This window comes from Silene latifolia, chromosome 9 (assembly GCF_048544455.1).
Source record: "Silene latifolia isolate original U9 population chromosome 9, ASM4854445v1, whole genome shotgun sequence".
Lineage (NCBI taxonomy): Eukaryota > Viridiplantae > Streptophyta > Magnoliopsida > Caryophyllales > Caryophyllaceae > Silene > Silene latifolia.
This window is the reverse complement of record NC_133534.1, coordinates 34,716,744-34,728,874: the sequence shown is the minus strand read 5'-3', so window position 1 is coordinate 34,728,874 and position 12,131 is coordinate 34,716,744. Positions and strand designations below refer to the sequence as shown.

At 38.0% G+C, this 12,131-nt stretch overlaps 1 protein-coding gene across 1 annotated transcript; it reads left to right on the top strand.

Moving 5' to 3' along the window:
• Nucleotides 1-1,825: 1,825 nt before the first annotated feature.
• Nucleotides 1,826-12,049, top strand: LOC141599551 (uncharacterized). Its single transcript, XM_074419587.1, has 14 exons — nt 1,826-2,014; nt 2,715-3,442; nt 6,060-6,141; nt 6,246-6,302; nt 6,770-6,825; nt 8,278-8,503; nt 9,008-9,091; nt 9,232-9,306; nt 9,654-9,737; nt 10,265-10,329; nt 10,564-10,768; nt 10,849-10,937; nt 11,552-11,666; nt 11,759-12,049. Exons 2-14 carry the CDS (start codon nt 2,760-2,762, stop codon nt 11,798-11,800), a joined length of 1,863 nt encoding a protein of 620 aa, XP_074275688.1. The 5' UTR covers nt 1,826-2,014; nt 2,715-2,759; the 3' UTR covers nt 11,801-12,049.
• Nucleotides 12,050-12,131: the final 82 nt, after the last annotated feature.

Here is a 12,131-nt window from a genome sequence, read left to right as displayed (position 1 = left end):
ATCGGAAAATTTTATAGACTTAATCTTTTAATTTTAGTTATAATAGATTATAGGGGGATTAGAGGATTGATTACTATAATATGTTATTATAAAACCGTTTTTTTTAGGATATACCGCTTTAAAGTTATATAGTATTATAATTTTGTAGTCTATAATGCTTATTTTTTCTTTTTGTTTCTATTTTAAAATATGAAATTATAAAATATTTTTGTAAAATATGTTAGGGAGATGCTTAATCTTTTTAAAATATCAGTATGTTATCTTTTTGTTTTTGTCTTGTGCTTAATCTTGTGGTTTTTAATATTAAAATATCAGTAGGTTATCTTTTTTATTTCGTATTTTACATTAATATATTTTTTTTATTTATTTCAGGTTTTATGTGAAGATTGACGGTGTGAACGCTTTATTAAATAGGAAGTTGATTAAAAGATTTGTTCGGTATAGGCCCATTTGTGTCAATCAATTGTGTGTTAAAGATATTATTAAATATGGGAGGAAAAAGTTGAGCAATCTTTCGCATCTCTATTAATTGTGTACAAATATTTTATGTACGTACAAAAATTTTTTATTTCCTAATTGCCTCTTTATTAATTGCGTGTCAATCAATAAAAGAATATTTTCAATAGGGGCCAAACTGAGCGGGAAAATTTTAGCAATCCTTATTCTTTTAGTTTAGTGGGGATTAAGTTATTTGACATCTGCAATGTACTATGTAGTATCTAACTTAAATCATTAAGGACGACTTTTTTTCATTATTACTTAATATTTTATTTCCATAGTGGTTTTGTTGTAATACAGATCATTACCGCTAAATATATATAATTAGGGTCCTCAACGCTAAAAATTTCCAAAGTTTAGACGCTTTGCATCCTCATCAAGTCTTATTTCAGACGGCTTATTCCGTCTAAAGGTTTCACATGGGCCTTATATGACCATTTTTAAATGGTCACGACTCACATCACATTTGACTAAAAAAATGGTCACATAAGAGTTTAGGATGGCAGTAGGTCGGGGACCTAACCCAGACCCTGAGGGTCGAACCCTAATGAGTCGGGTATGAGTCTCATTTTTTCAGACTCAATGGGTATGGGTCGGGTATGGGTCTTAAGAAAATATTTCGGGTCCGGGTTCGAATCTAAGTTATGAGACCCATACCCAACCCTTTATTAAAAAAAAAAATCAAAATCACAACTTTTCTGAATTCATACTAGCAGAGCGTAGAAACCCAACTAAAATCTATTTCTCTTCCCTCATCCCATAAAGTGATAAAACCAACCAAACTCTTCTGACAATACCACCACTCCACCATTGACCCCAAGAAAACCACCACCACAGCACTGATACGCGACTGACAACCACCTCTCTAATAGGCGGCGACTGACAACTACCATTAACGGCAGCCAGCGACGGTCAGATGGAGACGGCTATCAAGTACGGTATTGATTTTTGGGTTCCGAGTTTGATTCTTTCACCTGTATTTGGATGTAAAATTAAGTTAGGTCTTCTTTGTCTTTCTTAATCTCTTTGGTATGTATATTGGATTTGGTAGTTTACAATAAAGATTAATAAACTCATAATGTTAAAGTAGTATGATTTTTTTTTTTAATATTACATACCTCATAGCTGTTAATCATATTACTAAAAATGGTACTTAAACTCTGACTTTGGGTAGATCAGACCTCTACCCTTACCCATGAGCCCTGCAGACGGGTCCCAATTTTAGGCCTTGGCCCCTGCAGGTGGATCTGGTAGGAAAAATCTCGGGTCCGAATTTAGACGACTCTACCCAGACCCTACACATTGCCTAGACGGTAAAGGCGGTCATAACTCATAAGTGAGATTTTGCGTTGTTTCCTACCCTCCTCAAATCTGAATTTACACATTACTCCATAACTCATAGTCTCCCCTATCCTCTAATTCCTGAAATCGACCAACCCTAATTCCCAAATAACCCCAGTTCGTTCATCCCCTTCTACTTTCTCAGTTCCGCCGCACAATTCGTCCTTCTATCAAGGTAACATCGTCTCTCTCGTTCGTATTCCTCTTTTCCTTTTCGATTTTCGTACTCCTTTTAAGTTTCTCAGCATATTGGTTGTTGCTTTTATATATACGGATATTATCGACGAACACTTGATTTGTGCGCGAGGTTTTTTAACGATACTCCCTGTCCACTTAATCAAAAATCGATACGATTCGACGAACACTTGATTTGTGCGCGGAGCGAACTGTCTCCGAGCGTGCGTTTGCGTGTTTATATTGGCTAATATTGAATACTCAAACGCTTGGAGACAGTCAGTCTAATATTGACAGATTATTTTATATTAAAGTCCGTCTGGCGCTTATTCGTTGTCATCAAGGTTCTCCTCTGAGTACTATGTCAAATTTGATTTCAAATAATGTGCAGAGCAATAACTCTGTCGTGCTCTGAGTACTTCTGAATATTACAATACTAATCACTGACAAATAGACTCATATTTTGACCAACACTTGATTTATGCACGACCCTGACTGTCTCCGAGCGTTTGCGTGTTGATATAGGCTAATATTTAATATGGACTATTAGAGTCAGTTTGGCGCTTATTAGCTGTCAACAAGGTTCTTCTCTGGGTGCTCTATGTCGAATATTTGATTGGCAAATTATGCGCAGAGCTATGACTCTGTTGTGCTTGAATATTTCTGAATATTCCACTTGACTGATGTGTTCTGATTTTCAGGTGCAAGGTGAATTGATTGTTAGTGGAGTGATTTGAGGTATCAACATGGATTTTGACGAGTATGAGTATTTGGAGAAGACAGTAGAAAACCCTGAAATAACCAAAGAAGCTACTAATGGTGGGGATGAACCGGTCAAATCTGCAGAGAAGGAACGAAGACTTAGTTCTCGCCATAGGGATGAGGATGAGGATGATTTGGATCGAAAATCTAAGCGGTCAAGGGCTGGTGATGATGCTAGAGGTCGTGACCGCCATAGGGAAAGAAGTTCATCCAGACGTAGATCTCGATCTAGAGAAGTAGAAAGGACTGAGAGAGATGGAGAGAAACACAAGAGTAGCAGAGAACATAGGGATAGGGATAAAGACAGAGAAAGAGAAGACAGGAATGGGCGAGATCGTGACCAAGACAAGGAGAGGGACAAAGAACGGGAACGTGATCGTGATTCTGGAAGGAAAGAACGTCACCGTGACAAGGACAGTGAGAAAGGCAGAGATAGAGAGGACCGTGATCGCCGCAGTAGAAGTCGTGTTGACAGACATCGGGATGACGAGGAGAAGACTCGAGATAGGGAACACAGGGAAAAGAGCCGGGACAAGGAACACAGGGAAAAGAGTCGGGATGTGGAACACAGGGAAAAAAGCCGTGATAGAGAGCATAGGGAAAAGAGTCGGGAGAGGGAATACAGAGAAAAAAGTCGTGACAGAGATCCACGCGACAGAGAAACCAGGTACATATGTTCTCTTCCATTACTATTTCTGAAGCTTGTTGTAACACATATCGGCTTCTGATTTCACATTGTCAATGTTTTAAGATTGAGTTCAGATGAGTTTCTCTTAACCAACTTTTTTCTTCATTATTTTGAGCCTCAGTAGCACACTCCCAAAATGAAACTTTGATTGCTTAATGTTTGTCTTGTCGGTTTTTAATCCTTTGATTTTATTTCTATTCATGGCAACGTACACATTGATCTATTTGTTTCTAGCATCTGATGATATATTTGCTTTACTTTTGTATGTAGATCCTTTAAGTTAACCGGTGTCTATCAGATGTTCCGTCTATACCAAAAAAAGGTGATGTAAATGTATATGTAAATACAGTATCAAATATAACAAGTGACTTTTGGTTTTGGCTGGTCAACCATGTTTGTTTATGGTCTCATTTGATAATAGTATTCAGATATATGATAACTGAAAGGGCTCCAACCCCACTTTGATAACAAAAGGGGTCTATGCGAAGATATCGTCTCCTGCCTGCTGTTTTCCCTTTCTCTGAACTTAAAAATTGCCACGTTCCACGGCATTTTAAAGAAAAAATTGTCATTCTTATTAGAGTATATATCTAAGCTTCAAAATTTTAAAAAATGGAACATAAAGTCGGAAAGCCACATGGTGGTTGTCGTACACATTAAGGGGCTGTTTGGTTGGGGGTCTAAGGGAAAGGGAATGAGAGGTTTCATTCCCTTTGTTGCTGTTTGTTTAGACTATTTTTTGCATTCTCTTTCCCCACTTTCAAGAATGGGATTACCTCTGAAATGATTCCCCCCCCCCAAGGGTATCACATTCCATTCCCTTGCAACACTCACAACGTCCACCATTTGCACCCATCACCAACTGCCACTAACCACCTCAACCGTTGCCGACACCACTACAGTCGCCGGCGCCGTCTCCCACGCACGTTCCCCTGCCGACCTTCCCCTCCCCTGCCAGCGATTCCCACAAACCTTCTACCACACCCAACCCACAAACCTCAAATTTAAACCACCACCACCTCTTAAACCTCCTCGTTCACCACCACAAACACCAGATCTGGTGTTTATGGGGGTGGAGGAGGAGATTTCGAGAGTGGTAGTGGGTTGTCCTAGTGGGAGTACGTTAAGATTTGGGGTTAATGGGTGTGTGACGGGAGTAGAACAGTACGGGAGAGATGGTCGCCCGTAAAGTAGGTCGGCGGCGGCTTGGTGGTGGTGGAAGGGTGGCAGAGGCTGGTTTGTGTCATGGGTGGTGGTTGTAGGTGGGGGATATGGTGGATAATGTTTTTGAGGGTAGTGAATGAGGATGTTTCCCTTTCCCTCGGAATTTGCAACCAAACATTAGAGGATATTTGAGGTAATCCCTTTCCATTACCCCTGTTTCCGTTTTCCGAATCCATTCCCTTTCCCTTCTATGAACCAAACGCCCCCTAAGTGTAAGTTTACCGTTTTTGAAACCCTCTATTAATTGTCAGTCGTGTTGTTTTAGTCTTTTGTATTACTAGGTACTTCCTGTGAACTGATCATAGATTTGTCGGATTGTAAATACATCTTTTTGCTTTTATAATTCATTAAGGTGCTATTTCTCTTGTGTATCTGTTTAATCTGCGAAATCTGTTGGACTAGCTATGCTTTTTATTTTTGAATTCTCATTATTGAAAAGTAGATTCTCGGAACTCGCAGATCTGCTAGAGCAATCTTCACCTGGTCATTCTGGCGAATGAGCCAGGCTCTGGAATTCAGGCTATGGGTTTTAATGTCTTCCTAGACTCATGGGAATTTGTGAGATGTCTTGCTGTTGGGATTCATCATTGGAGGTTTTAGGGGAATGATGACATCCTTAAAATCTCTTATCAGACAGACATCTCTTGACATATTGCTAAATCACATTTGCTGTGTTGCAGACATGCTGGTGAGGGAGTGATGAGCTTTGCTTAGGAGAAGCACTCCATCTTCTGATTGTTGTGGGGTTAACATTGTTTGGCTAACAAGGTCCCATACCATTTTACAGGACTAATAATTCGTAACACCATTAGTAACATAATATGAAGCACTAGGCTATTGAGCCTTATTAACATCTTCGTTCTAGAAAATTTCTTAATCTTTAAAAATGTTTATAGTGCAAAAAAATATGGCTCTCCTTAATGGAATTTTAAAGTCTCTTTGACTTCTTAGATATTACAAACGTAGACCGCTCTTTGGCCTCCCATATGTTTTATAAAAAACATAGCTGTTGTGTTTTTTTTTTAAATCTTTGTTTGTTGACGTTCGTGTCCTTGGATTCGACAGGTTTGTCAAAATTCTCTAATCTTATGTGGTGTTACTCGTTCCGTTCTATGTGATTTGTGAAATCTTATTCATTTAATACCTCGCTGCAGGGCTTGATTCGTCTTTTGTGCAAGTAGTGGAGCAAATGCTGCTATGTCCAGATATTTAAATTGGCCTCACATTTTTTTTTTACGTTCGTACTGGTCTTATGGATATTAATGGTCCTCGCAACTAGATTAGGGTCTTTTTTTTCCCATGAATGTGTACTAAGTGTAGTGTCTTTCCCCATTCTTTCTAAATAAGTTTCTTGATGCTTATTGCCCTGCAGACGTCATAAAGAAAAGAAGGATGAAACAACAGAGCCGGAGGCTGACCCAGAAAGGGATCAGAGAACAGTTTTTGCTTATCAGGTATTTTAATTTTTATACGTGTATTCATGTGTTCTATCGACTTTTCATGGTTCTTGTAGTATTTTGCATGTAATGGTTGCTAACCTGCTCTGTACTACTGACAGCTCCCTCTAAGAGCAGATGAAAGAGATATTTTTGAGTTTTTCTCAAGAGCAGGCAAGGTAAGAAATCTAAATGCTCTGTCCATAGCTATTCAGTTGATCATGTTTATTCTGTATCCATGTTTTTAGATTAGACATCTTTATCTTTGTCTGATCTTGTAGAAAATTTTCTTCAGAAAAACTGAAATCCTGAAGTAATAACGTTCTCTTTCCTGTGGCTTCCCTTATGCATTCTTCAAGACTGGCTAGCAACCGCTGTTCTAATATTATTGTTATCCTTTGAGAGGCCCACAAAAGATAATTTGGAATTTTGGATGTCACTCTTATGTCTTGAGTACATGTCGAACACCAGAGTTTTTCTAACGTTTTTTTTATCGAGGTCTGGATATTGATGAACATACTTTTTTCTTGTGTTTTTTGTTTGTCTTGAAAGATAAGGGCCTGGTAGTTTACATTTAGTACTAACAAGAAGTTTATGTATTTTCATGTTTCAATAATCATCACTAAATGCTGAATATTCTCTCTAGGTACGAGATGTAAGACTTATAATGGATCGCAGTTCCAGACGTTCCAAAGGAGTGGGGTATGTCTTTTTGATGAATTCAGATTAAATTTAATGGGTTTTTGAATTGTGATGTTTTATTTTATTTTATTTTATTTTTAATTAAGGTTGTTTAAGTCCAGTTGATCCTCCGGTGTTTGAATCACACATAGATTGCCTTAACTCATGAATTGTTTATTTATTTCATCTATCTTAGTGTTTTCTGTAGGTTTGATTCCCGAACACTCCCTTTTAGATACGAAGTTTTTGCAAAACACTTCCCTTTATTTTCATTTACAGTCCCTTGTAATAAATTTTATGCTTAACACTCTCCATTTGCTCTTTCCGGCCAAAAAATTCCACTTTCCGATGGTGACAAGGAGAACAAGTGATTCTTGTTTTTCCTCGATAGTCAACTTTATCAATCATGGCTTGCACGATGCGCCTAAAAATCCATGAAAAGAGACTTTCAGATAAATCTGAACTAGAAAGGAAGTTTAAAGGGAAACAAATCCGTTTGGATGGAAGTCGTAAAAAGAAGGAAATAAGGTTTTCCGTAACTACAATGGTCAATGCTGGAAAGTTGAAATTTTTCGCAATAAAGTGGTCTTGAAGACTATCGGACACAAAAGATGTTTAAAAGGGAGGGGTTTGCAAGAAATGTATTGAAAGCGAGTGTTTCACATACCGTGGAATTTACAAGGTTTAACAGTTAACACTTCGATCATTTTTTTAATTCTCTTGTTTAAAAACTTGGTTGAGGATATAGTTAAATTTCCTTCTGCTAACTTTCAAGTCTAATGTAGATTTCCCGGGGTATTGGGGATCTAAATAACATAAATGGAAGGCTAAGATAAGATTATGAATATCCTGATTTGCTTTGACAATTGCTACCTTTTTGGTGTTGAAATCAATGAAATTTTAAGATGTGGCGTTATGTACTGGAAATATCCGTTAGCATTTGATTTTTGAAAACATTTCCATATTTCCAATGGAGCCAAAGACTCATTACTCTTTGGTTATGGATTATAATGGAATAAATCAAAATGGCTCACTAAAGTGGCTGCTCTTCTTTCTTTTGTGAAGTGGCGGTCCTTCGATGCAGTTCTCGACGCAATTTTCATCTTGGGTCATTCGGAAACAGCCTCTTTGTATTGCTAACACAAGGGTAAGGCTGCGTACATCCGACCCCCCCTTACCCCGCAATTTGCGGGAGCCATTGAGGCACTGGGGTATTGTTGTTGTTGTTGTTGTATTTGATTTTTGAAAAATGATCTGTTGAATCAATGATGTTTATGATATGTAAGACATGTTCAAGTTACGTTGTTCATTTGAAATCGGTGGATGTCCGTTCCATTTGTGTTGTATCTGTAGCCTTTATGTGGTACTTGTTTATTCCAAAGCACTCTCTGTATTTACTCCATTACTGGTGAGATTATTATCATGTATAATTCTCCCCAAATAAGTGTCTGTGTCCATCACTTTCTATTGCAGGTATATTGAATTTTATGATGTTATGTCAGTTCCAATGGCTATAGCTCTTTCCGGACAACTTATACGTGGGGTACCTGTTATGGTTAAACCTTCTGAAGCTGAGAAAAACTTGGTTCAGTCTACATCTACAGCCGCTGGAGGTACTAGCCTCACAGGTTCTGGGGCAGCAAGGAAGCTATATGTTGGAAATTTAGTACCTAATATTACGGAAGAACAGATTCGTGTGGTAAGAAAATTTAATGTGTTTTGGTTTCTGGTTTATTTATGACGTCGTTTCCTCTTTTTATGATATATGCACTTGAATATCTCAGTTTCTAGGTACAATTTCTACTTAAAATGGTTAGCAGTCAATGCTGGGATGGGATGTGCTAGGAATTGGCAGTATAATAAGTTTATTTCATAGTTAATTACGTCTCATTGAATTGGATAGAGGTTAATGATAGGTCATGAAACGAGGGTAGTCAGGACTCCTCAGGTAGTGTTAAAGATCACATACGGAGTACTAATTCTGTTGGATTTGACACAATAAAATTTGGCTGGTAAAACTATTAAGCACATCTAGCCATAGATGATACTTCAGGTTTCTCAACGATCATAGCTATCCAAGTTATCTACGTCCGAAGATAGCTTGTGAGCTAGCTGCCTCTAGGAAGTTTATTTTGACTGGTGCTGCATGCTGTGTTGATCAATTATTTCTTTAATTTAGCCTAACTGTTTGGATTCTGTATAGGTTTTTGAAACATTTGGGACTATAGAGCTTGTGCAACTGCCACGTGATGAGACAGGTCTTTGTAAAGGTTTTGCTTTTGTCCAGGTGAGAATTCTTACTATCTTCACAAGTCTACTTGCTAATATATGGTTAGCATTAAGTGTTAAAACTTTATTGTTGTGAAATATTGTTACCTCTCATTTAAGTTTCTAGCATCTATTTTAATTTATCCTACTGTCCTCCAGTTTTCACGTGTTGAAGATGCTAAAGCTGCGCAGACACTAAACGGACAATTGGATATTGGTGGACGGTATATCAAGGTAATTGTTGGTTTCACTGTAAGAATGAACGCCAAGTTTTCTTTCAGCCCATGCTATTGCTAAGTTAAAAGTTGTTAATTAGTATAGTCTAGTCAAAAACAAATCTTTTGGCCTTCAATTTCAATAGTAGACATTTTATTTACTTCAAAACAATCTAGGCATTTTGGTGAATAATGCAGATCAAAATTGAACTTTGGGTTGCTTCTGATCCCCAATAGGGTTCTTTGAATGTTGTCATACATATTTGCATCTTCTCTGTCTCTTTTATTGTATGTGTTTGGTAAATGTACTGTTAAATTGTAAAGTGTAATACTATGTGCGCCTTATGTTAACATTTTTATCTCTAGGTGTCGGCTGTCACTGATCAACCTGGAATGCAAGATGTTGGGGCAACCAATGGTGATTTAGATGACGATGAAGGCGGTGGCTTGGTTAGTATTGTTTTTCCTCTTTCAGCCTTCCCCCTCCCTATTTTTTTTCCCTCCTTATCTATCTAGCCTGCATCTATTTTTTTTTTCTTATTTGGAAACATATTTTTGGGGTTGGGGTTTTCTTGTTGCCCAAAAGATTTATGGAAATATTGTCTTTTTATATGAAATTTGGAAAACCAAGCTCTTCACAGTTAATTACTTTTTAGTTGACATTCTGTGGACCTTATTTGGACAATTGGACATATGAGGACTTGTACAGAAGGAAAAGTGTGGAGCGAGGCAGAGGCTGGTAAGAGAGTAAAGAGATAGGTGCTAAAGGTTTTGGAGAAGGGAGACCAGTACACCTAAGGTGGGAGCGGAGAGAAGATTTGGGTTGGGGCTGGGCCGTTGCTATTATTCTTCGATTAAGAGTTTGAGCTTTTCAATTTCTTGTTTACCTTTTAAACATTGTAAGCCACTAGGATATGATGTCTTTTTGGCCTTTCTGAGTGTTATTCCTCAATCAGCAGTTCTTTGTTTTTTTGCAGGCTTTAAATGCAAGTTCACGAGCACTTCTCATGCAAAAATTAGATCGTAGTGGCAATGCTCCAGGGTTAGTTTTAGTGTTTTTTCCTCTCTTTTTAAAACTCCATTGTAAGCGTTGCTACTATTTTCAAAGTAGTGTTGTAAACTTGTAGCATAGTTTCAAGGGGAAATTTTCTTCTACATTTTGGAGTATGACTTAGTACTCCTTTTTTCTAGGTTAGAAGTTTTTTATATCGATATATATGGCTCACTGTTAAAGTAGGGTATGTATTGAAATTTATCTTCGAACATCTTGATGCAGTGTTGGAGGTTCACTTGCCTCATCGGCTGGTTTTTCGGCATCATCTGCACCCATGCTTGGTTCTGCCCCTGTCGTTACTCCCATATTAGGAGGGATGCCTGGTGCTGGTCTCCCTATTCCTCCTGTGGCCCTTCCACCAGTTGAGGCCATAGGTGTCCCCAGTGAATGCCTTTTACTGAAGAATATGTTTGATCCCAAGATGGAGGTGGGTAGTACTATTTTGGTGGTTTTCGCTATTTCGCCCTATTTTCGTTTTCATCCTCTCATGTTTGTTTTTTCGTCCAGACGGAACCTGATTTTGATCTGGATATAAAGGACGATGTCATGGGTGAATGTTCCAAGCATGGATCATTGAAGCACATCTCCGTCGACAAGTAAGACCCAATTCTTAGATTTATCATTATTAGCTTGTTTGAGGTCCCAAAGATGTTGAATGTTCAAGATGCACAGCAAGCCCTCATGGCCGATGGTTTACGGGAGATTATTTGAGTTCACTTGACTAGTTTAGTTTTGACGTGACTGAAAGTATTAAAGTATGTCTTTATAAAGAATGCTGTTGAGACTAACATTAACATTGCCACGAATATGGTATTAGATCTGGGTAGTGATATGGAAGCGATTCACGACTGTTTTTATGGTTTTAAAGGTTACCACTATCTCATTTTGAGCTGGTATTGGCTGCATTTGTGGTGCAACCACCGAGATTTGGGCCAGACAACGTATCACAATATATACTTCTATTTAATACAGTACTATAGCTGAGAATTCTCTTAATATTGTCATATGGTCGTTTTTTTCATTAGTATTTTAGCCTTTCAAAGTTTAACTACCATAAGTCCATAAGTGATCACCAAATTCAATCGTGCGTGTTAAAATGTGATGGATGGATTACTGTAGATATTATCGGCCTAATTTCGGTATCTTGACCACGATGAAAATCTTGCTCGTTCATGTTTTATATTTCCGCATTGTTTTACTTTGTGTGCAGATTCAGTGAAGGACACGTATACCTGAAGTTCAGTGATACACAAGCTGCTATGAATGCACAACAAGCCCTCCATGGCCGATGGTTTGCAGGAAAGATGATCACCGCAACCTTCATGGTCAGTTAGAAGTGATGACCATTATATATTTGTAGGATCATTTCTTAATTTTCAGAATTGGAATTTAAAACCGTATTTTATTCTTGATGCAGCTTCCTCAGAATTACGAGGAGAAATTTCCAGAAAGCCGATAAGGCAGGCAAAGGTGGCTGAGCTCGGATAGAGGGACAAAAAAATCATGTAGCATTGAAGTTTGCCTGCTTTGAATTTTACATTTAACATTTGGTTGTGTTTGAAAGGGGAACGATTGTTTTTATTTCTTACCAGTTGTATCAATAGACAAATACTTATGGAGTATAACCTTAAAGTTATGCCTTGTCGAATATTTTGACAATTCTCCATACTGGCTGTTTACTAATCTTACCATCTTTTTATTAGGATCATTTATGTTGGTGTTGCGGTTGTCACCACTCGCCAGTCCCAACATTAGCTGCAAATAGCGGGTGTTTGATGGAGTTTGCAAGG